The sequence below is a fragment of the Halichoeres trimaculatus genome, unplaced genomic scaffold (assembly GCF_033239565.1).
Source record: "Halichoeres trimaculatus isolate MK-OKI-2021-1 unplaced genomic scaffold, fHalTri1.1 fHalTri1_scaffold_17, whole genome shotgun sequence".
In the NCBI taxonomy this organism is placed as follows: domain Eukaryota; kingdom Metazoa; phylum Chordata; class Actinopteri; order Labriformes; family Labridae; genus Halichoeres; species Halichoeres trimaculatus.
This window is the reverse complement of record NW_027437195.1, coordinates 21,215,930-21,241,798: the sequence shown is the minus strand read 5'-3', so window position 1 is coordinate 21,241,798 and position 25,869 is coordinate 21,215,930. Positions and strand designations below refer to the sequence as shown.

Sequence of the window (25,869 nt, the reverse complement as noted above, 5' to 3'; positions counted from 1 at the left end):
GCTTTCCCTCATGCACACAAACACACACAAACGACACCCGCTCCCTGACATCCTTTTTGAAAATGTGATGTCATCAAGGCATCTGTCAGTGTCCACAAAGTCTGGTGCAAGACAGTAAACCGCCGTTTCCTCCTGTCATCTCCATACGATAAATCTGAATACCCAAACCTCACAGCAGGAGCAGCGGGGGCAGCGCAGGGCTCGGAGGTAGACGCTATCTGGGGTGTGTGTCTGTGCAGCCAGCAGCTTCCTTCTCCTGGAGCAACCAGGCTCATTAGCGCTTTCTCTGCAGTAGCATGAACAGCTCCTCCGCCATATGCCGAGGAGCCAACCTCATCAACTGCACTGCCCAGTCCGTGCCAGGATGCCACTTCATATGTGCTGTAAACACCACCGGACCTGCACAACACACACACAATCAAGCTGCTACGGTGCTGCGAGGCCCCTCGGGCAGCTGGGAGTCGGTTATGTTTGTATACGAGGATGAGAATTTGTTTTTACAGCTAACCAAGCTACTTCCATGAGTCACAGCAACAGCCTTCACATTCCAGGCTATTTAACACTGCATGTGATAGTGTCGTCATGTCCAGGTTATTCTGTTTACAGCATGTCCTCCCGGTTAGCCTGTTAGCGTGTAAACACAGGGTTTCCCCGTTTTGTGATGATATCCTGCACGGGAGGCTCGTCGTCTTTATTTAGCAGCTCATTACAAGTGGCTCTGTCCTCGTCTTTATCTACTCTTTAGATTAAGAGAGCATTGTGTTTACGAGACGACACCCAGATAGCACACACACACAAACACACACACTCTGCTCCCATGTTGTCCTAATGTGCGAGGTGGAGCTGATGGGATTACTGTCATTCAGGCAATAGGTCCATTTATCAAAAGACAGGCTGCATCGATCCACCTCATTGCCCCCGGAGTTTGGAAACGTTGCCACAGCTCAGTAGACATAAGCTCAATGAGGTGTCTACAAGCAATAAATGTCTGCTTTTACAAGATCTGTCTCTACTACAGTGTTTTAATCAGTGTAACTGTAGATACCAACCCCCTCTCCTCTCCCCTGTCTCCTTCTGATACAACCGCCCTTAAGATTTGGCCTTTTTTTGTGTTGTTGGAGCAAAACGACACAGCAATTAAAAATAATTTGACCCTCAAAGAATTGGAGGCCAGTAGTGACAGTTGAAGTTCAGAACTTTTTAAAAAGGAAAAGTTGCAGCTGACTGATCATGCTCAAGTTTGTTTTGATGAGCTCCCGTCACAGACGTTCTGTCAAACTGAGGAGCTAACTAGCCTGTAGCTTCCTTCTCTTTCAAACAAGGGTTCAAGAGAAGACGGCAGAGCATAGTTGCAAGTTTTCTTTTCTTTTTCCCATCTCAGCGAGAATGATAAAGATGATTTCCTGTCACGATGGTTATCAGCTGGCTTCACAAGAAAACCTGCTGATGTTGAAACCCTGTGGTGAACCAAGCTGGTTTAAGGAGGAAGTGTTGATGTTTCACTGAGGATGATTCAGTGTTTACGTGATGTCTTTGTTCAGGTTGAGAGCATAACGTTGAGTTTGTATTTCAATTTTAAGAATCGTTTTTGGGTTTGTCTGGAACATGTGGGAAGATGAGAGATGGGAGGGTTTCCTCTGAAAAGAAGCAGAGAGGTATCCTGAATGTTGGGCTGAGTCTGGTGCTGCTGTTGATTTATGATTAATCTGCTAATCACTTAAATTAAGTGTTTGATCTGAAGGAGAATAAGTTTCTATATTACTTGTTTCTTGCCAGCGACCAAAACTCTGGATATACGTCCATATATTGGTCCATAATGACATGATAGCATCACGCAGCTGCAGCAGATTTGTTGTCTGAACATCCATGATGTAAATCTCCAGTTCATCCCAAAGGTGCTCTATTGGATTGAGATCTGGGGACTGCGGAGGACATTTGAGTACAGTGAACTCATTGTCATGTTGAAGAAACCAGTTTTAGTTGGTTTGAACTTTGTGACATGAAGCATTATCCTGCTGGAAGTCTCATCAGAAGATGGGTAAACTGTGCTCATAAAGGGATGGACACAGTCAGCAGCAATAAGTCAAGTAGGCTGTGTGTTAAGACTCATATGACCTGGTGACATATTTACAATCTTCGTGGTCCAGTTTTGGTGAGCCTGTGTGAATGTGTAGCCTCAGTTTCCTGTTCTTAGCTGACAGGAGAGTTAGACGATGTGGTCTTCTGCTGCCGTCTGCTTCCAAGTTAGTCAGAAGAAATGGTCATTTACATACATGAACGAGTTATTGTTGCTTTTCCAACCAGTCCAACCATCCTCCTCTGACCTCTGGCATCAATGAGGCACTTTGGTCCAGAAAACTGGATATTTTCTCTTGGGACCATTCTCTGTAGACACTGGTGGGAAAATCCCAGTAGATCAGCAGTTTCTGAGACACCCTGGCACCAAAGACCAAACCATGTTCAGTCTCGCCTGAATCAACTTTCTTTCCTCCTCTGATGCTCGGTTTAAATTCATCTGATGGTTTTGACCATGTCTATATGCTGAAATTCACTGAGTTTCTGGGATGGGATGTTGTTAGTGTTAACAAGTAATAGTTTGGTAGTCATCCGTTGTCATAGTCTTTGATTACTGGTTGGCAGGGCTGGAAGGAGAAGAATATTCGCTTGATTAGCATGGGAGCTTTCAGTCTTAAAAAGTCAAATTCATGAATCTTTTGAGTGGGAACTAGTTCGCTTTTCTTACATATGACTAGGGCGAACCAGGTGTCCTACTTTGAGCGGGACTGCACAGCATTTTAATCACTTTTCCCATGTCCCATAAATCGAGATGATGTTCCACATTTGATTGGCTCTTGAGATCCAAAGTGCAGCAGTCTCCTTTCTGAAGCATGATTTTCATCCAGTAGCTGAAAGAGGGCTATTACCATTAAATTTGTCCGTCCTCAATTAAAATCAACGTACATGTGGCGTCAGGTGTTCATTGACCTGTCAACTGCGTCCTTCTTACCTCTGCCCAATGACACGATAAAGAAAGGTAAAAGCATTAGACACCAAATTGCAGATTTTGATGGAAAAACATGAAGTTTGTCAGAGAAAAATGAGCTGGCAACATGTTTATTTAAGGTCGAAACCAGTACAGGGCGATTTACAGCGAGTGTTTTGGTACCTTGATCCTGTACTTCACTGCGCATGGAGGTGCGTGTGATGTAAAACCTACAAGAAACATTTCGCACAGAAAGTTAAGACGTTGTCACTCATGCCTTTTTGTTTAATTGCGCACAGAGTTGACCTTTAGGAGCTGAGAACATAAACTGAACATAAAAAAAGCAGACTCTAAATGTATACAATCACAATATTTAACAAGCTCTGAGAAACTTCAGGTTTATTTTTCAAATTTTTACAAGTCGACTTTTTGATAGATTTTATAAGTATCACTTCCTGTGACGAATGCATTTCCTTGTCTTTTGAAACAAGAAAAACAAAATACAAATGTAAATACTGTGTACAACCAAATCAAGTTCATGTTATCCATATAGTTACAAGCTTGGTCCCATCAGAAATATTAATGTGTCAGGGTTAGATGGATATTATTTAAAAATTTAGCCATTGTAATAACATGTCTCATATTGTCCCATATTGTCCCACACAAACACACTCCATGTCCCTCATGTGGCTTGTAAGCACCTGGTCACCCTTCATATGACAGGTGAAGAGAGACAGGAAACACAGGAAACACAGGGCGTAGAGAGCAGGGTGAAATCTGCAGTAAAGGGACAAGGCTGGGAGTCAAGGATTAGGACCTTGCTTCACTTTTTGAACTGCTGAGCCATACCTCTTCCCCTGAAACCATTATTTTCAACTCCAGAATCACATGACTGAAAGCTTAAGACAGAAACTGTTCCCTGAACTTTGTCTCCTCGGGAGAGAAAGAGAGAGTGAGTCGTGTTTTTGCACCCAAAGTAACAGCTGACTTGTGTGACTTGGCTTCCTGAGCTGCAGACAAAACAAGCAAAGTAATAAACAGTGTGTCCTGTTAATGGAACAGAATTCGAGCCTCAAACATTGGTTCCATTTTGCTTTTCGTCGGCGGTAAAGTAGCGGCTGAATGCCCTACTTATGATGAAATCTTGTTTTGTGGTTTGTCATTGTAATTTCCTGCTAGCGTTGAAAGTAGCGCGGCTCAGCAGCACTATTAACCTACATTGCATCAGAACACAGACTCCAGACACCTGTATACACACACACACACTGATGACACACAGAAAAATACACAGGCAGTAGCAGCACGTTGTATGGACAGTTATTAGCCTGTAATAAGGAATATGAGTACACCACATTGTTACTCATTAACATGTTCTGCTCTTTAAACTGCTGCTCTGCGCTTCTGTATTCACAACCAGCGGCTAAGAAACAGACTTAATGACTCTTCCTCCTCTATTCTGGACCTGTGCAGACATGATTAATAATTCTGACAAATGTTTTACAGAACTTGTAGAGCCAGGAGCTAAAACTGGACATTAAAGGTCAGGAGTTCAGTTTCTAACAGCTCTCCACTGGCGCCGACTGCAAGTCTGAGAGTCTGCCTTAGCCTCCATCCTCCCCCTGTGCAGAAACGATGCCCACTGTTGAGTCCTGAAACTCCTCCGCAAACCCCACCTTAGTTTGTTTAAGGCGCCGAGGGATTGTTTGATCACAGCTGGGTTGATCCTGTTCAGATGCTTTCTGCTGTGTCAGCACAAGACGCAGTCAGACAGTGAAAGCAGCTGAAGCTTTTTTCATCAGCTCCTGAAAACAATGAAAAGCAGATCACCTTCTCTGGTTTCTCCACAGTTTGATCTCACACTGCTTCTTTCGTCCTCAGTTGGTGTGCTTGATTGGTGCTCGGGTGCTCCATCTGTGGAAGTGATTAAAGGCTGTTTGAAGGAGCTTTCCCCTCATTATGCTCCTCGTATATGTGCTGTCTGTGGAGGTTTTTCACGGGATTCACTTCAGGCCTGGTGCCACTGTGGAGCTCTGTGGTGTTCTTTGGCTCCCCTTTTTGATCACACGAAGGTCAAAACTGAGTCCCCGTGTTGAGATTTTGCTGAATGAATGTTTTCTTAAATACACAGATTTAGCAGACGGGGGATTCTCTGACCTGAACTTACACTGGGATATACAGAACGAGAGGAAAGTGGAGTTAATCATGCTGCCGTCATACTTGCTGACGCATGTGAATAAATAAGTCAGACAGAGCCCACTGATTTTATTTATAACCCACTACTTCGACTTGCTTTACGCCTCTGCCAGATTCTGTTTAAGAATGCAAACAGAAAACGCCAACCGATGTTCATGTGCAGCAACAAAGAGCTCGAGTAGCTTCGATAAACAGCATAATCTACACACTGTGACATGTTTTCTCCCAGGATTCTGCAGGAACTTTAAGTTTTATGTATGCACTCTTCCTTGACTGAGCAACTTTCAGCTTCGGCCGTGCAGGTGTGGAGTGCTACTGCCAGCACGAGAGCGGCGCCGCTGTCATCCAGCTTCAGTTCCTGATCAACGAGGTTTGTGTTCATATGGGTTCCCCTGTTTTCTGGTTTGGGTTTCTGCCTCCTTCACCTTCTTTTCTTCACCCTTTCACTATAAGTCTGTCATCAGTCTCCTGCATCTGCCTGCCCTGTTGTTACCCTTAAACACACTAAAACTAAAAAGTGAAGCAAGGATCCCTCAAGATGGTACAAATGACAGCAAATTAGCTCCTTGTCTCAGTTTTGAATCACCTTTTTCTGATTTGGACTCTTGTGTAGGTGGTTTCTTCAGCAAATCTGCATCAGCAGAGCTGCCAATCCTGAAATTACACTCTATTTTAATCATTAAATAACTAATTAACAACAAACTTCTCAGAAAAATAAATCAGCACGATATGAGTGAACCATGTTTGTGGAAAATTTCCTTCACATTTTTTGTTTTAAAAGTTACATCCATATCCCATCTGTTGACATAGAGGGGGTAAGGTTAGTATTTTAAAGAGGGGGAAGTCCAGGTGTTCTGGCCTCACTTTTGGGAAGCTTTAATGTTAACCGTCTTTTTTATGTTGCCTACTGTTGTTTTTATCGAAACAACTTGACACAATCTAGCTTTGTGCTGATGAGGATTAAAGAAAGAGGCAGGACTTCAGGCTCTTTGTAGACAGTAACAGGGCACCCACCCGTCAGTCAAGTCAACCCTTTAAGTTTAACAACTTTAGAAATCTGTTTTTTTTCTTTTTATAAATCAGTGTGTTCATGGTTTCCAGTGTTTCTGCAACAAGCCTGAAGACCTCTTGAAGAACTACAGTTTTAAACAATGAAGTATAAGCTTCATATCTTTAGATCCACGGTTGCCACTTGGTAGCAACAGACAAAGTAGCGGGGTCAAGGTGGTCCTTAAAGGCCGATTTATGCTTAACGGTATCTGTGCAGCTTCGTGCAGTTGAATGATGTCATTTTCACACCTACGTCCCTTTGCCTGGTCCCTTTCACGGGGTAAATTTCCGCGCTGCGCACACTCAAAAACTTCTAACCTGCGGGATGGAGATGCGCGGACAAGATAGCGGGATCTCTCCTAGTGGTTGAAGTGTGGAAATACAGGCATCTGTATGACTCTTCACACAGAGATCACCATGATAACAGAGTGGTAAATAATTCATGGTGTAAAAGTGTGGCCACTCTTGCAGAGAAAAGAAAATGTGTTTTTTTTTTTTTGTTTACATCACATATCTGCAGGACAGATATGTGATGTAAACAAAGAAAAACTTCTTCGACCCTCTTGTTTAGTACTCTGGACTCTAAACATACATTTGTGATACACTGCCCCCTGCAGTTTAGGAATGGACACCAACAGACACTGCGCAGGGTTTAAAAGCATAAAAGCCTCATGAGTTTTGTAGAGCGGATCTTATGCGTCTCATTTCTGTGCTTCACATTCATGCAGAAACCATAACACAGCCTTAACCCTCTTTGCAACGTGGTGCATTGTGCTGACATAGTAATCAACTCAGCTGCACCCATAATTATGACTCCTAGTCTAAATATCTTCAAGTGGATGAGTTGTAAAAACAAACTCACCTGTGTAAAATTTGTTTACATAAAGAAATTTGCTGCTCAGACCATAGACTGTATACAGAATGGAGAGTGTGGCTCCGCCTTTGACCATTACCCATACTGCAGTCAGTCACCAGGGGGAGCAGTTTTTGTGGCAACCTCACTTTGAACCGAGCAAGATGATGCCCATTTTTTTCACAATCTATGTTCAGGATAAAGCAACTTCTTGTCTAAAGGAATTTCTTGGCTTTTGGATCCAGCCTCTAGTGGCCACACAAGGAACTGCAGTTTTTTGCATCCAGGCACTGACTCCATTCCTCAGTGTCAAAGGTTGCCAGTGCAGTTTCCACACACACTGCTACTGATTCTCTGTTTGTTCTCTCTGTGACACACTTCTGTGTCGCCTCTATTGTTGCGTCCTCATGAGAAAACCATATAAACAATTTTATTCAGAGTCATGTATTTCTCCTGTGTTTCTGATCCCGGCCACAGGGGGCGCTGGTGAGTGCCTTAGCTGATGACAGCATCCACCTGTGGAACCTGAGGCAAAAAATCCCCGCAATCCTGCATTCTCTCAAGTTCAACAGGGAGAGGTATGGTCACATTTCTGCTTTTTCTGCTTCTCTTTTCACAGTGATGCTGCAGATTTCTCTCACGCTGTTTGAAGTAAAGAAATGTGGAAGGAGCTCTCACAGCCGGACACATGCTTATCAGTTTAAAAACAGCAGGCTTGTTGACAGTATAATGCGTTAGTGTTCTGTTACGGTGCTGTCAAAACTTCAGGCTGCTCTGGAGCCAGATTCAACACTGAGAGAGAATTCAACCCTTTTTCCTTCGAAATTCAGACGAGAGATGTAATCTGTAAAACAGGTAGAACAGGCAGCTAAAAAAGACTTCTAAAATGAAATCCAAAACTGGAAAGTTCTAATTTCTAGTCATTTCTGTATGTGAGCTCCAAAGTGGATGAATGCCTGAGTATTTGAAGTGAAAAATAAAAAAAAAAATAGTTTGAGAACTTGTCACTAAAATAGTCAGAAAGCTGCTGTTTGTCTTTTTACACCCAGCCTGAGCCTCTTCTATGAGGGATCATCAACCGCTGTCTATTTTTGCTGAGGGTCCATTGACAAAATGATGATTAAAGTCACTACAAAGACCTCATTTAAAGCTGGATATTTATAGCTTAACGCAGTGGTTCCCAAAGTGGGGGCTGGGACTCCCTGATGTGTTACCAAACCCTAAGAAGGGGTTGCAAAATTCCTTCCAAAATGAGGACCCCCTGTTTCGTAAAAAAGGGGAATTAAATTGAGTATAAAACCATGCAAACAGAGACACGTAAACCAGGATAGCAACAGTATCAGTTTTCTTCCGATCAGCTAAATTAAGTGACTTTTTGGTCTGTTCTTTTTTGAGTGGTTGCAATCTGTTGCAATATTTACACAGCAGGGGTTGCTGGGTACTGGCCTTGCCTCTTTGAGGTCTGAAAAGTAGGGGTGCACTGATCACAATTTTCTGGCCCATCAGGGATCTTTAAAAAGCCTGACCTGCTGATACCGGTTTGGGCTGATACCGATTTTAATTTTTATTTTTTATAACTGAAAGCATATACCTTAAATTTTCCAATCTTATTCTATTGCAAATCATTGAACTATACCCGTAAAACAATAAAATCTTGACCAAAAACACAAATAAACAGACTCCCACCGAAAAAATCTGATATCGGTCTGCATTCACGTCAAGTAAAATATGGCCCCGTTTGAGTGCAGAGGAAACCAGCAGAGGAGCAGGGAGGGGGTGTTTGGTGCGTGCTTCGTGGGCTTCTGCTGCACAAAATCACTGCTGTAGGGGTAATTTCTGCCCTAAACCTTGTGATAGGACCCAACTTGTTCCATCCCGGAGTATCACTTTAAGGTTTTGACTTAAACAACCAATAAAGTGTCCTGAGTTTTAGGTCTCAGAGCAATAAGCAACAATGGCTGTGAGACCTTTCTGAAAGTATATAAGATCAGTTTCATATGTAAGGATGGGCTGATCACCGATCCTCTAGAATTAAGGAAATCGGCACTGATCAATGGGCAAGTGGATCAATCGGTGTGTGTTGACTGAAAAGTTAGGGAACCCGGGCTTAGACAGCCGCTAATCAGGGAGTGGGGCATCTGCTGTTATGATGTCATTGTAATTTGAAGAGAGTCGTCAATCAAAACCTGGGTGTAATTTAAATTGCATTCATAAAATATATGTAAGACTGGGCAGAAAAGAAGTGCGACTACAGGAAAATGTGCTCACTAGTGAGCAACCTCTGACCTGTGCAAATGCACATTTTGGTGGCTGGGGACATTAGTGACGCAGGTGGAGAGGGCTGACTGTGATTTTTATGCCTTTTGCACTTTCAATTCTACCAACATCAATACATTAAGGGGCCTATGTCATTGTACTAACATATTTTTTTTGCACATGGGAAGGAGAAAACTGGACAAGCTAATGTACTGGATGTTAAACTCCAAAGTGACATCAAAATGCATGAAACACTCTGAAAAGCTTATATCTAAATCTATGTTAATGTCTTTGTTTATGGAAAAACTAACTCTTTAAAATCAGAATCAAAAATACTTTATTGAGGGGAAATTACATTTCAGTTTCATCCCTTCCAAGAGACATAGAAAGACCGAGACAGTGACATGGGGAGCACAGGAATGGGAGAACTGTGGATTAGACTTAATATGTGTCACATTCCCACGATAAGTCCTGAAAAAAGTCTTATTTCAAGATATTAGAAGAAAAAAAAATCACAACTGAATAATCAAGCCTCTTGGAGCAAGAATGTCTTAATACAAGACACTCAAAAAGGAAAATTTTCTTGTTGCACTAGGTTTTAATTTCACTCTTCGGGCGTCTTACAAATAAGATGTTCTTCTGGACTTGTGGGGTGAATGTGGCTTAAATTAAGCCTTTAAAGACAATATTTACTAAAAATAAGACATGAAAACTTGCTTATTTCAAGAATAGATTGTTTTAACAAAGTTTAATCAGTGTTGTAAATGCATATTGATTCCCAATATTGGTTAATGTTCCCATGATAAACTAATAGCTGCTGTTAGACCAGCCCTGAATCACTACTACCAGTCAACTCTTACTCATAGATGCTCTGTTTCTTTAAATTTTGAGTCTGAATTTCCTCAGAAAATTCCTCAGGAGATTTGTGCCCAGACAAAGAGTCAAACAGAGTAATCAGTAAAGATCAGTCATGTTCTTTAACTTCATAAATGTGCCGTACGGCTGAATGAGCCCCACTAGTTGAGAGAAGACAGCAGTGTTTACTGTGCTATTCCTCCCTGCTGCTCTATATATAGTCAGGCTTCATTAGTGTGACACAGAGCAAGGCCTTTGTAATTAAATCTTAGTCACTCGCTACTCCTTCCAGTTGGAGCCGCATGATTAAGGGCTGGGGTGACTCTTTGATGGGACTGAGTCATGATGAGATAATGAAAAGCCAGGTTGTGATGGATCCTCTTGATCTCCCTTTGCAGAATCACGTACTGCCACCTGCCCTTCCAGAGCAAATGGCTTTACATCGGCACGGAAAGAGGAAACATCCACATCGTCAACGTGGAGTCCTTCACTCTCTCAGGCTACGTCATCATGTGGAACAAAGCCATCGAACTGTGAGTGTGTGCGCTTCCCAACTGTCTGTTTCTTTCTTTCCTCCTCGCTCCTTTGCTCACTGACTATTTGCATATCTTTTTTCGTGCACTTGTGCGAGTTGACACTGAACCAGGAAACTCTGAAACACACAGGAATGTGTTTGCAGATACAGTGTGTGTCCTGCGAGCTGAGAATACTGGAGCTCTTGATCAGTGTGAGGGCGGCACGGAGGTGGTGATTGTGTCTTGCCAGAACTTGCTGCTGAGACTTCTGGAGGTGTTTGCTGCCTGATTTAACAGAACATCTGTGATAGGAAATGCCCACTTGATAACCCCGGGTGGCTACCTCTGTGTCACCCACTCCCCCGTGTAAACACCCACTGCAGGGATCACAAGAAGCTCTACATCACATCCTGTGCTCTGGAAGATTTCCTGCCAGAGTCAGGTTTACCTTGGCAGTGGGTATGGAACGTTTATGAAAAAAAAAAGCGAAAGGTTCGAGGCGCGTGTGCTCCGTTCCTGTGTGTTTGGAGTCTGACGTTAAAGCGTGTTTTGATTGCCTGAAAGGGCAGCATGTGCTGTCATGAGCCTCTTCCTTAGCCAAAGCACAGACAGACAGTCCTCACCTGCAGCAGATAAAATCACGCAAGTGTGTCTCATTATGGTCACTTCTGCCAGTCCCCAGCCCAGGTAAAAGAGGAGGGTTGATAGACTTACCGAACACTTTATTGGCTACACTTTGCTAGTCCTAGGTTGGACCCCCTTTTGCCTTCAGAACTGCCTTAATCCTTCTAACATAGATTCAACAAGGTACTGGAAACATTCCTCAGAGAGTTTGCTCCATACTGACATGATAGCATCACACAGATTTGTCGGCTGAACATCCATGATGAGAATCTCCCGTTCCACCACATCCCAAAGGTGCTTCTATTGGATTGAGATCTGGGGACTGTGGAGGACATTTGAGTACAGGGAACTCATTGTCAAAAAACCAGTCTGAGATGATTCCGGTTTTATGACATGGAGCGTTATCTTGCTGGAAGTCTCCATCAGAAGATGGGTACACTGCTCATAAAGGGATGGACATGGTCAGCAACAATACTCAGGTAGGCTGTGGACTTTAAACCATGCTCAGTTGGTACTAAGGGGCCCAAAGTGAGCCAAGAAAATATCCCCCACACCATTACACCAGCAGCAGCCTGAACCGTTGATACAAGGCAGGATGGATCCATGCTTTCATGTTGTTGACGCCAAATTCTGACCCTACCATCCGAATGTGGAGCAGAAATCCAGACTCATCAGACCAGGCAACGTTTTTCCAATCTTCTATTGTCCAGTTTTGGTGAGCCTGTGCGAATTGTAGCCTCAGTTTCCTGTTCTTAGCTGACAGGAGGGTCACCCGGTGTGGTTTTCTGCTGCCGTGGCCCATCTGCCTCAAGGTTGGTCGTGTTGTGTGTTCAGAGATGCTCTTCTGCAGACCTCGGTTGTAACCAGTGGTTACTTGAGTTACAGTTCCCTTTTCTATCAGCTCCAAACAGTCTGTCTCCTCTGACCTCTGTCATCAACAAGACATTTTGTCTCACAGAACTGCTGCTCATTGGATATTTTCTCTTTTTGGGACCATTCTCTGTAAACCCTAGAGATGGTTGTGGGTTAAAATCCCAGTAGATCAGTAGTTTCTGAAATACTCAGACCAACAACCATGCCACGTTCAAAGTCTCTTAGATCTCCTTTCTTCTCCATTCTGATGCTCGGTTTGAACTGCAGCAGATCATCTTGACCTTGTCTGCATGCCTAAATGCATTGAGTTGCTACCATGTGATTGACTGATTAGAAATTTGTGTTAACAAGCAGTTTGACAGGTGTATCTAAGAAAGTGACAGGTGAGTGTAGACAGACATAAAAATATATTTCTCTCTCCTACAGAGTCCATGACAATTACATGCAAATGTATAATTGTGCAACTTAGACAGTAGCGTCATTTAGTGGCTTTTAGTAACTTCTGGGACAGCCAATAGTGACTTTCCTTACTGAAGAGTTGGCGTGTTGAAACTAGCAAAGTTTCACTCAGCCCTGGGAAACAGCCTCATTCTTTCAGGTTTTTCATGACCATTCACAAGATAATTGATTAAAAGTAATCAGGTTCCACACCCAGATAAAATAAGATGTCAGTGTGAAAATTCTGTCACCCCGCACACTGACTGATTACCTCTAACTGTGTTGGTCATAGTAGCGATGCATGGCCTGGAAATGGGAAGTGTGACCATCACTGTTTGGTCAAACTTCAGCCTGTAGAGTCTTTCTTTGTGTGTACCAAGAGAAATCATTTCAGGAAGACTGGCAGCTCAAATTGGAGGCAGAGTATAAAAAGGTGTGTGTGTGTTTGTGTGTGTGTGTGTGTGTGTGTGAGAGAGAGAGAGAGAGAGAGAGAGAGAGAGAGGCTGCTGGTGAATCTGATAAATCGCTGTTTTAGATCTGGGAGTTGAAAGTGTCAGAACACCAAAGTATGCAATCAGCTTGGATAAATGTCTCAGAAACAGACAGCAGAGACGGGAAATGATTTTTGGCTGTCTGGCTGTGCAGATGATTAAAGAAAAAGAGCTCTTGGCTTGGGGGTGAAATTTAAAAACAAAATATTCAGCCATTTCTTTGTGGAGGAGTTTGGAGATGTTTGATAGAGGAGTCTTCCAGCTCCCATTGGCTCCAGTGATGCACAATAATATCTGTGAGTTATTGGTGAAATTAAATATCCGCATCATTCCTGGGAGAAGAATTCTGATCCGAACGGCTGATAAAATGCTGCATTAATGACGTTTACATAACACAAGCTGCTGGAGTTTGACTTTTCAATTTTGCACAGTGAGGGCCTCATCCACAAACAGAGTGCGCCTGCAAGTTATCATTTGTAAATGTGTTGAAAAAAGACATCATCTGATTCGCAAAGGTTCAAATGCTCCGCAAACTGCGCCACAGAGCAAACTTTAATCTGTGTGCTTGTGTTGTTTGCACACCTTCAAATGAGCCATTACGCAAAACAGTCACAGCTCTAAGCAAATAAACCTCACTGCAAATAACACCAAATTCAGTCACAGCTAAGCAGAATCAGAGTCAAATATTTGACACTTTCTGAGAGCTGGTGGTGACTGTGCCGCAGAGTACAGGAGCGATGTTAGCTCCAGTATTTTAATGATTGAAACAATTCACCCAAAATTCGATGACCTAAAAACGTCATTCTACATTTCAACCACAATTTTTATCTCTTCGTAGAGTTGGATTTTAGCTTGTAACGGAAGCAGATGATGCTTGAGGTTATTGAAGGAACCAGGTACGGGTGGGTACTTTTCACATTTAAACAACACAGTACTGGTGGTGCCCAGTACCTGGCAATTGCTATCAGTAATCAACAGTACCAAGACAACGAACGGCTCTTGATGAACTTTTCAGGAAATGTTCAAAATGTGATAAGGAAGAAGTGATTAAATTTTGGAGGTGATCCAGATCACTGTCTGGATCCAGTATTTTTTAAAGGATTCTTTATCATTGTGAGATAGGGCTGTTTTCACCATATGTGTATATAACTCCACCATAAATGGTTGGATTGCTTTGCAAAACAATACAAGACAAGGTCACCATAATTTCTGACAGATGTAAAAGCACGATCCAGATCCTGGCAATACTCTGGATACTAAGATCTGGAATTGGAAATATGAACTAGGTCATCATCATTTTCAACTCTGTCAGGTAACAAATTATCATACAAACCTGCAACTAACACCAAATTGTAGCAAACAGTCTGCTGAAAGGGAGTATAACATTAAAGTAGGACCGAGTGTTGCATGACAATCACAATATGCTTGGTGGAGGTCTGTGCTCTCTGTGGGTTTTTTCTAGTTTAATAATAAAATCTCAAGGTTTTTCCCTTTAGCATAGCTATATCTAGCTTCCATAGCATGGAAAATTGCCTACTCTTCCACTCCCTCACGGTCACAAGGATGCAGTTGGGAATTAAAACATGTTACCTCTTGATTAAGAATGTTTGATACCACTTTTTTTCACACTGATACCAGTACAAGTTCTCTCTCTTGAGTACTCACCAATACCACTAGTATTGATACCACTAGTACTTGTGATCCGTAAAATTTCAATTAACAGTGACAGATCTTTTTTTGACAAGGAGATGGACAGGGCAGACCCAGATGCATGACTTCCAAAAAAGCTCTTTATTATAGAGTGAAAAGTAACCAACAAAATTCACAGCACAGCTGACAAACATGAAAAAAATAGAAAACACAAAATTACAGCTAGGCTGGCAAAACTAGAAAACAGAATAAAAATCTCAGCAAAGCTGGAAGCAGAAAAGTAAAAAAAATCAACTCTGGAGACTAAGATAACAAAGTACTTGGGAATGATAATTCTACAACAAGGTGACAAGACGATCTGGCACAGAACAGGGGGAAGACACAGACTTATACATGAGGTAAAGGTACATGACACAGGTGGAAACAGTGAGGAACAGGGATGACAGTTACAACAGTGGGAAACCACCACGGCTGGACGTGATGTGACGTGATCTGAAACAAGAGGAGAGAGGTGAATGAAAAAATCAAAACTTGATAAGACAAAGACAGACATGATGATTTTGAACAAAGACGGCACAGTCACTCTGTCATTAAGTCCAAAATAAAACAGAAACAACTCTTTCTTTGTTATCAATTTGTTTTTAGCAAACTAACAAAAGTACAAAATAAAACTCAGTCCAAAACATTGTGGGACTGCCCGACAGCTGGAGTCAGGAGACTGAGGATTTCAGAGTTTCCTCTCCACTGCTGAGCATGTCTTCATTCTTCATTCATATCTGTTGATTCTTTGCCTTACTTAGCTCAGTATGTTTGTTGTTCTAGTCGATCTAAATAAGATCTGGTTTGTTTCATCTTGAAAGTCACTGTTTTGTTGGTGGATTCCAAGCACAACTTCCTGTCCCGCTCAATCTGCTTTTTATAAAATTGATGCATCACAGCTCTGGCATCCAGCAAATTTAGCATTTATAGCTAGCTAGCTAACGTTCCAGAAGTCTTCAAATAAACCCAGAGGGCTTTCTTTGCCTGCATTTACTGAAGTTTTTGCAAAACTGAAAAACTTGTGATAAACAAAAGACATATCGAGCAAGAAAACGAAGAAACGTCAGAGATTGAAAAACGGAGCGTATAGTGGTGAGAGTGCTCACTCCATCACTACTTCTGAAAACCAAACAAAAATGCAGAGCACTCACTCTGATGTTTCTAAAAACTAACTTAGAAAAGCTTGTTTACTTTTTAAAAAAAATCCATTTTTAACTAGCTTATTTAACTTATCAACTTGCTAATTTATTCAAGTTTTATGCTCAACTTTGAAGACAGCAGAGTTATCATCTGCAGTCTGAAATAAATAAATTGAAAGATATGAAATCAGATTTTGATTTTAGTATGCAGAATGTTTGTTGGGGTGTTTTTTGGATGTCTGTCTGGACAGCAGAAGACCTTGTGAAAATGTTTTTTAAAAACCTGATTAGCATAACACTTCCAGCTCTGAGCCTAGAAATCACACTGTTAGGATACATACACTCTCGTCCCACATTAAAATCAGTCGTGTATACGAACGGCGTATCATGTGGTGATTACCGGTGCCTGGAGTTTCTATCTCTCATCCGTCCCTGCCTTTTTACTCACTGCTACATCTGCGACTGTATCGACTCATCAGCAGCAATGAGATCATTAGCCGATGGAGCCAGACCACACTCAGAGGCAGCAACACTTTCTTTAGGCCAGACCTTCACTTCCTCTGTGGCCCTTGCTCTGTTGCCACGGTGATGCTGTCTCCACATGCTATAATCTCTCACAGACCCTCAAGTGACCCTGCTCTCCTTCTCTCTCTGTCTCTATTTGTCTCTCTCATATGTCATCCTTCTCTCTGCTGCACTGATGCACATTTTCATCTTATATTCCTGCTTCTTCCCTCAAACTGTGGCTTTGTGTTTTGTCTTTCCTCTCTGATTATCTCCCCTGCTAACCTCCCTATCTTTTCCTCCTTTAGAAAAAACAACATAAGCAAATAAATCAGATGAGTTTAACTCTTAAATATATATTAACTCTTCTTCTTCTTGCACAGATCCACCAAGACACACCCTGGGCCTGTGGTGCACATCAGCGATAACCCCATGGATGAAGGAAAGGTAACTCACAGTTTAAGATTTCCATATTAAGAATCTTAGTCCATTCTTTTCTTGTCTGATAGCCAACCTATCTTTCATCCCCTCTGCCCACACAGACACAACAACGTCAATAAGTCCTGTTCAGACACAGAGAAACGGTTGCACACCATTTCCTACAAATTACAACGTCAATAGCAAACATCACGTTTTTTTTCTGTGTGTGTGTGTGTGTGTGTGTGTTATGAGAAGAGGCTTCGTTTCACGCTAATCGGTTACAGAAACAGCCCACAGTGTCACGAAGAATAAATGAAGATGGACCAGGTTGCACTGCACACTTTAACTGCCTAAGTGAAGGATGCAGTGGTGACCGTGTCCACACTCAATTAGTGTTCATAAAATATTCAGCTGATTTAACAAATTCAGTCGCCCAGGCATCCCGCAACAGGTTCATGCTGCTTTTTGAAGTTTTTTTTCTTTCTCAACTTTGTTCAAAATCATAGACTCATAAATGCTCATGACTTGCAGAGTCATCATGGATTTTAACCTTAGATTCAAAGTGCATGAAAAGTAGCCAGCTCAAGCAGTAAACTCTCTTTAGGTGCAAGTCATCTGTTCAGACCCCTACAGGGACTCTTTTTTTCAAAATCATAACGAGCGACAAACATAGAAACTTTTTCTGGAGTTTGGAAACTCGGACATGAAAGCTCAAATTGATTTTTCTCTTCTCAGTGAGCAGCGGGTGCTGCTGTCCTCCCTGCTCCAAACCACAGGTGGCGCCAGAGCAGGCGACTGATTCGTACATGCACTTGTCTCTTTTGGGTCACTTTAGCTGATCCCAAGCCCTGATAAAGGAGGAGGGTTGTTATTTTGACGTAAAAAAACGAATTGACAGAAGACAGTTTAGTTTGCTTGGGTTCTGATCATATTTACAGTGATTTTTTTTGCCATTTTTTTGTCAGTCCCATGACATTATTCCTCTGCCCATGACAATTATATGCAAATAGCCAATTATGCTCATAAAGTGAGGGTGTCATTCAGCAACTCCAGCAACTTCTAGGACAGCCAAAAGCTACTTTTCTTACTGAGGAGTTGGCAACACTGCCTCAAACATCCTTTGTTAACAGACACTTAAGCCCTGTTTCCACCAAGCAGTTCAGTTCGGTTTGTCTCGTCTCGTCTCGTCTCGTCTCGGGACGCATTTTACAGCGTTTCCACTGACTAATCCCGTGGTAGACTCCCAAATAACCGAGACGAGCTGGCCCACTTTTTGGCACCCTTCCGTAGAGGTGCCAGACCTGATCAGATCCCGAAAGGTGGAGCTACAACACTGCAGACTGTTGATTGGTTGCAGGAATCATCACTTACCGTGCAACGGCAGCTGCATTTCTCCTAGCGGAGAGGATGAAATGCCGGATGTCTTCCATCATTGCTCATTGTTTACTGTGTCACATTTTTATTCTTTGTTGGATTTATTAGCGGGGTACACTGTGTTGCGCTGCTGTAGCGTCACGCTGTTATGTTACTGATGCAGCTGTCAGCATCCAGCTTACACGCTGCCTACCATGAGGGGGCACGGTTGGCAGTGGAAACGCAAACAGGACCAGGCTTAACCGAGGCAGCCTGTACCAAACTGTACTGATATGAACCAGACTACTTTGTGGAAACAGGGCTTTAGTTGATTAAGACCTAAAACTGAACACAGCAAAAACTTAAGTCTTAGCAAATATCAATGTCTTGTTAGACTTGACAAAAATACTATGGTAACACAAACATACTCTAGGCAAAAACACAAAATACTACAAAGTCACTGCTAGCTATTCCCAGAGTCTTTGAGCCCTCCTCCGTTAATGCAGTTGTGTTAAGTCCAGTCTGAGTTATACGCACAGAAAGTGTTTTCACAGCAGTCATCTGAGCTCTGCTCTGCTCCTCTTGTTATTGCAGCTTCTGATTGGATTTGAGTGCGGGGTTGTGGTGTTGTGGGATTTGAAGTGCAAAAAAGCTGACTACCGCTACAATTATGATGAGGTAAGGCAATATTTCCTTTCTGCTCCGTCGTTGTGAGGTTTACTTTGTTCACTGTTTTTCTCACTTTTTTTTCCAAGCAACATGTGGCCAGAGAGGGCCTTTTACTCTGTGTCACTTTCAACACAATGGAGACTTGGAAATGTCTCCTCATGGGACCTGAAACTGTCACTTATTAAACCTTTTTACTTTGTGTCAGGAGCTACTACAGTGGAAGGCAGCAAATGTGTTAATCCACATAAAAAAGTAGATCCTAACAGACACACTTTTACATCTTCATCACTTTTTTTAATTTTTTAAGAACTAGTTCACCTGCTTTTTAAAGTGGAAGCATGTTAAAGATATCCTACTAAGCCCTGTGTTTTCAGTAGCAACAAAGAGCCTGAGAGCCACAGAGGCTGAAGGAACCAGCTGGGTCTAGAGGTCGACTCGTATTCCGGTTTGGCTCTCGTTGGTGGCATTTGTTGACAAAATAACAGATCTTTCAAGCCCAGAGAGCTTCCGCGGATCAGATTTGTTGTTGCACAGCTGTGAAATGTGCGTGCTTGTGCTTTCTTCACCACGCTCTAATGATGTGCTGCCGCGGGTCTTTCAGGCGATCCACTCGGTCGCCTGGCACCACGAGGGGAAACAGTTTGTCTGCAGTCACTCTGATGGCACGCTGACCACATGGAATGTACGAGCTCCAGCCAAGGCTGTGCAGATCATCACACCACATGGTAGACGCTTTTTATTGTTTACAGACATACACACATACACGTAGAAGCTAAGTGTGTCTTTAAAAAGCATGTATCATAGCTCAAAGCGTGTATATCTTGTGCTCCTTGGAATAACATCCATTCACTGCTGTCTTACCTCCTAGGAAAGCAACCTAAAGATGGAAAAAAGCCAGAGCCATGCAAGCCTATCCTGAAGGTGGAGTACAAAACAACAAGGGCGGGGTAAGTGATGGAAGAAAGTCCCCACCCATCCTGTGTCTGGCCTGACTCTGGTTTGAATCCATATCCTGTTCTCCAAGTGCCCCTTCCTGTTATTCTGCCACAACAACAAAAAATAAAAACAGGCTGATCCTGTAACTCTTGAGGAGGCTCTTCTGCCATGTCTCATTACTTCTCTCATTCGCTGCTCGTTTCGTTGCCATAATTACCTTTAATTGTTTTCGATTATGACAAATGGTTTGTGGTTGCATGTTAATTATGTTTTGATTAGCATCAACATAATTATCTTGATTTGAGGAGCTAGATTGTTGCTTCAATGTCACAGAGTAGAAGGAGAAAAGTTAACTGTTTCACTGAAGGTGATCTAATTATTTCCTTACAGTTATTCCTCAGGTATTACAGGATTAATATAGTCAGCTCCTCCTCCTTTGATGCTCTTAAAATGGGGCAAAGTGTCCTCAGAGGATTACAAATTTTGGTGTCCCTCTTCAACCATTCACTACTGATTGGACTTTTGAATTTATTGAATAAGCAATTAAACAGTGTGTTTTTTGTGTGTGTTTCCTGTTCTCAGGGATCCATTCATGGTCCTATCAGGAGGCCTGTCTTATGATACAGTGGGGAGGAGAGCCTGTCTGACTGTGATGCATGGAAAGAGCACTGCCGTCCTGGAGATGGACTACCCCATTGTGGATTTCCTAACGCTGTGTGAAACTCCGTATCCAAACGGTGAGCTGCCACACTCAGACGATTTGTCCCTGAGTTGACATCTTGGTTAACTTTGAACTGCTGTGTGTCTTTCTCTTGTCAGACTTCCAGGAGCCTTACGCCGTGGTCGTCCTCCTTGAGAAGGATTTGGTTGTAATAGACCTCGGGCAGATTGGGTATTTATATCGCTTTTCTTCTTCTAGCTCAGTGAAAATGTTTCTGTTTTCATCATAGAAAAAGTTCCAGAGGTAGCATAGGGTCCCCTGGAAACCACCATTAAATCCTGAACTGTGATTGGCTGTTCACTTTATCACAGGCGGAACTTGCGCTAAATCAACCAATCAGGCTCTTCGTAGCTTTCTTTGCATTTTAAAGTCACACGCTTTTTCTGTTGATGCTTTAAATGAACAAACATCATGTTTTGTCTCCAAATTAAACTCAGCAGGATACACAGTGCTCAACACATTTATTACACCACCTGTCATAAAACTGAGAAAGCCATTCAGCATCATAAAGTGCTTTGATTCACAGTCTTTTTTCTATGTGAGTTTTCTTCACTTTGAAACAGGAGAGAGGAATGTAAAACTGAATTCCATTTTTTTGATTCCCAATTTGAGCCAGCACACTGTAATTTTCTGAGGAGTCATAACTAAATCAAGAATAACATGAAACCACTAAAACACTGTTTTTCCTTTTCACAAATGAAAGAAAACTTGAAAGAGGTGAGATGTGGATCAGAGGCAACAGCTTGGCCATCTTTCTCCTGTCAGCCTCCACCTTAAGAGCTAAGTTAGGCTTTAAGTCAAGACAAAGGAAATGTTTGAGTGTTATTTTCAGTCAGAATCAGCTTATTAGACTTGACATGAGCTACATTCAACTGACAAGTCTGTCAAGTTTTTTTTTCAAGATATTAAAAAACAAAATGCCGCCTGAATTTCCTTTAAGAGTTAAAAAAAAATCTTCCAATGAGGTAACAAAAATATTTTTTAAGTTTGCTGTACAAAGTCTATTTCAAGAAAATCAACAAGCAAATCTTTAAGATATTTGATTAAAACCCTTCAGACTTTTGCAAGATGACGATTCACTTCCACATTTCTAGTTAAGTAAATGCAAAGTTTACAGAAAACACAAGAGCTGTAGCATTGTTTCACAAACTCTTGTTCTCAAAGGCCCTCTTAAAAATAAAAAAAAGAAGAAACTGTAATGAAATACAAGAGGGGATTGTTCTGCAGCCAAGCAAGCATTATGTTCCTTTTATTTTAATCTTATTGTCCATTACTTCACCTCCAGTGTATTGCAACTCTGTTTACCTTTTTACTCTAACCATACAGAAAAAAAACTTAAGTTTCAAATCCCAGGCTTCTTTCAAAAAGAAAAAACAGTTTTGTTGCTGTTGCTTCCTGCAGTGCTTGTGAGTGTGTACCACAACTTCATCCGGTCAATCTAACACCTAGAGGGCAAACCCACAGTATGTGGTTAAAGAAGATACAGTCCTTTCCTAAATTAAGAAACAGCTTCCTACACAGTTTGTCCAGCTGACTGTTGATGTTTAGAAACTTTATCTGTCAGTTTATGGAGAGCTGAGGTTTAAGGTCATCTTATATCTGGTTATGAAAGTGGAGTGGTTAAAGTCCAGCTGACTGCTGTTTATTGATAGAATGTGGTGATAACAAATTCATACTTATTTTAAAGGACATTAAAACAGGTCGGCTGGTCAGTCCAGTGTGCAGAAGTAATGATTATTAGTCAGGGTGTTGTCGTGGATAGACGTGTGGAGATAACATGTAGACACTGTTGTTTCAGAGTCTAACATATGGCACGTTGTCTTGGCAGGTATCCAATATTTGAGAATCCATATCCTCTGACTATCCATGAGTCACCAGTGACCTGCTGTGAGTACTTCGCTGACTGCCCTGCTGAACTTATCCCTGCACTTTACTCTGTCGGCAGCCGGCAAAAGAGACAAGGCTACAGCAAGAGGGTAAATCAATCCTGAGTGTTGTCTGGGTTTGAAATCAACTGGGACTCCAACAGAATTTCTTTTTGTAGACACCATGTATGGTACTGCAGTGAAAACATAGCTTAAAGCACCTGTTTCTGTTGAATTTTGCCGAACCCTTTGGACTATGCCAATCTTCCTCTGCATATTTTAAACAAAAAGATCTCATTCTGCTTCCTCTTTCAGTATGATGTAGCACTTACTGTGAATCTTTGCTGTTCAAAATGTAAACAAAGGTCTTTTTTTTTTGTCAGAATCGTACCCTCCTCACACTAAATACAGGCACTAAAGTAACATTATAGAAACTTATAATCATCTCAAGATTCTCAAAGATCATAAACTAAACGGGTTTTTTCCTTATCACAGGAATGGCCCATCAGTGGAGGAAACTGGGGCCAAGGCACTCAGAGCTATCCAGAGATCATAATCACTGGGTAAGTGACTTCTTCTTAACAAGTAATCAGTTTGCCATTGGAGTCGTATTCCATTCAATTAACATGTGACCTAACTCTTTGATTTCTGCTCCAACAAATAGACACGCTGATGGGTCAATCAAATTTTGGGATGCTTCTGCATGTGAGTATTATTGTTTATTTTAATCTGATTTATTTTAAGGAGCTTTGGGTCATTTTTTTGGCTCAGGTTTGTTGTCACATATAGCACATTTTACTTCAAAATGTGTGTAAAAACGGTTTATAACACTTGAAACAAATGTTTTTTTAATGAAATATTTGGTGCAGTGCAGCACAGATTTAGTTTCTCTTTCATTTGAATTTGTCCAAATAATCTTATCTTGAATTGACAGATTCATGCAGCAGAGAATAAAAATAATAGATCATGCAACAGTTAGAGGACAAGGTACATCTATTGCATTTATTAGAGTCATAACATCAGGTTCATACAGATTTTTAGTACTGCTTGATTTGCAGTCATAAATGCACCATCTCTCAAACTAAGGATAAGAAAGAATCTCGCACAAAATAAGAATCAATATTAAAATCTTTCAGTCAAGCAGGAAGTGCCAAACTGTAGTTTTTGAAGAGTCCACTAGAAACTGTCTGAAAGACCAAGAGCCATGAACATACCAGGTCAAAAAATGCAGATTTTTACAGCAAAAACAAACATGTTTACAGTCTAATAAAAAAAAACAGAATTGGTCCATACAGCTTATTTCTCTATTGAAACACACAGTATAGGGGTTAACATTTTTTGTACGACTTGACATTTTCAAAGCTACTGAAATTGCGAGTTTTGCCCATATAAGGACATGGTTGACTGACCTCTTTGCTTCATCTGAAACTGGGTTGAGTTCAGTAGTTTCAAAATGTTTAACAATAGGCTTCAAAACTCTCTGTTAGAAACAGATGGGTGATGTCACAAAGGCTACATCCATGGATTATACTGTCAATGGGTTTAATGTTTCCCTTAAATATTGATGCTACACACAATTGATTCTTAAAACACATGAAGTTGAGACAGCTATAAAGAGCTTTTATTAATTCCTTTTGCCATGTGAAGCTTTCAAGTACCTTTCTATGTTTTTTAAATATTCATATACACAACGGTGTCATCTGCGTAGAGCAGCATTGCTTCCCTAGCACTGTTTTGAAGAAATTGTTCATCCTAAAATCACATCAACATACTTGTTTTTGTTCCCCTTGAAGTAATGCTTCAAGTGCTGTACAAGCTAAAGACTGCCAAGGTGTTCGAGAGGGCTCGCAGTAAGGAGGAGAAGCCCAGCACAGATATCGTAGAGGAGGACCCGTTTGCGATCCAGACCCTGTCCTGGTGCCCTGAGAGCAGGATGCTGTGTGTGGCTGGGGTGTCTGCCCACGTTATTTTGTATAGATTCAGCAAACAAGAGATCACTACTGAAGTCGTAGAGGTGGGTACACACAGTCTAAAGCTGGACTCATAGGTAAACATAAATCAGCAGTGGTTAAATCTTAGTGCTGGGTGTTTTAGGTGATACATTTTCAGGGTATTTTGAGATGTGACAGTCCTCTGATATGAGCCTGTTTTGTTCAGCTCCTGGAAGTCCGGATGCAGGGTGAGTTCAGTGACGGCGATTCTCCCGACCCAGGAGGGGACCAGACTCCCACCCTGCCCACCCCAGCCGCTTCCACAAGCCCTCAGGAGGGAGAGCTCCCAGCTCAGCCTTCGACTGGCAGCAACTCTTCTGATGGACCACGGGACAATATACCATGCCTGCAGTATGGACTTTAATATTTCTTGTTTTCTATTTATTATTTTTTTTTTTTGAAGTCCACTTTTGCAAGTGATAGTCGTCCTTTCACTTCTTGAATCTTTAAAAAGATGTGTATGTTTGACAGTACAGGGTTGAGTGAGGGAATAAGAGTTATGATAATGATGATATTGTCAGTTTAGCTTACCACAAGGTGATGATTTTTCTCGCGTGATGTGCACCCTACTGTCTCACCCTGCTGTGTGTTTGATGCAGGGTGCGGAGCTCCCCGCTGAAGCAGTCTCCGGGCTACCAGGTGGAGCTGGTGATCCAGCTGGTGTGGGTTAGCGGGGAGCCGCCGCAGCCAATCACAAGCCTGGCTATCAACTCCTCCTACGGCCTGTAAGTCCACTGAACCAGCACGCTTGATATTTTGACATGAGCTCACATTGCTTTGTGCCAACTCTTGTCTTAATAATGGTAGTTCACCCTGTCCTGTAGCTATCATTGCACATCCAGAAGTTTTAATTGCATCCTGTCTCACACAAAACTGTAAATAAAGCCTGCCTGGATCATAGCTAGGAGCCAGAGCAGAAATAGCATCCTAATCTCCTGACCCTTTCAGTGTGTTATTTCTCCTTGTGTGTTCCAGTGTGGTGTTTGGAAACAGTAATGGTTTGGCTGTGGTGGACTACCTCCAGAAAACTCTTCTCCTCAACATGGGCACATCAGATCTGTACAGCCCGTCTGACCCCTATCAGAGGCAGCCTCGCTCCCCACGCAAACAACGGCAGCCCTCTGGAGGTGAGCCAGCGCTGGTTTCTTCCTTGCTTAAACGACATACCCTCAAGATTTGCTGCTTATATTTTAAGATGTAAACACTTCTCTGATGCCAACTGTCGGAGGTTAGTTCGGGATGCGGGGCTGACACTTGGCAGCGGCTTTGACTTTCGCACCATGAGCACCGCCCCCTGCAGTAGCTCTTGTCTCTCAACAGGGGGCATCACTGACAGATTCTCCATCTGTTCAGTTGGACAGACCAGATGATCTTTGCAGTCAGAGTGAATGCAGTATCAGTGCATGAATGTTTACTTTTCATCCTTTAATGCTACATAAACAACACATAGC

At 42.0% G+C, this 25,869-nt stretch overlaps 1 protein-coding gene across 2 annotated transcripts in view; it reads left to right on the top strand.

Annotated features, from left to right (window-relative positions):
* The window catches only part of stxbp5b (syntaxin binding protein 5b (tomosyn)), a 40,831-nt gene that overhangs the window by 2,624 nt on the left and 12,338 nt on the right, over positions 1–25,869 (top strand). For both annotated transcript variants that reach the window (XM_074691629.1, XM_074691628.1), the window contains exons 3-18: positions 5,465–5,546; positions 7,557–7,657; positions 10,589–10,723; positions 16,847–16,910; positions 18,831–18,914; positions 19,507–19,630; positions 19,774–19,852; positions 20,424–20,578; positions 20,661–20,733; positions 22,391–22,538; positions 22,923–22,990; positions 23,092–23,132; positions 24,221–24,441; positions 24,585–24,769; positions 25,018–25,143; positions 25,394–25,545. In XM_074691629.1, the coding sequence (XP_074547730.1) occupies positions 5,465–5,546; positions 7,557–7,657; positions 10,589–10,723; positions 16,847–16,910; positions 18,831–18,914; positions 19,507–19,630; positions 19,774–19,852; positions 20,424–20,578; positions 20,661–20,733; positions 22,391–22,538; positions 22,923–22,990; positions 23,092–23,132; positions 24,221–24,441; positions 24,585–24,769; positions 25,018–25,143; positions 25,394–25,545 (1,838 nt within the window). The remainder of the gene's footprint in view (positions 1–5,464; positions 5,547–7,556; positions 7,658–10,588; positions 10,724–16,846; positions 16,911–18,830; positions 18,915–19,506; positions 19,631–19,773; positions 19,853–20,423; positions 20,579–20,660; positions 20,734–22,390; positions 22,539–22,922; positions 22,991–23,091; positions 23,133–24,220; positions 24,442–24,584; positions 24,770–25,017; positions 25,144–25,393; positions 25,546–25,869) is intronic.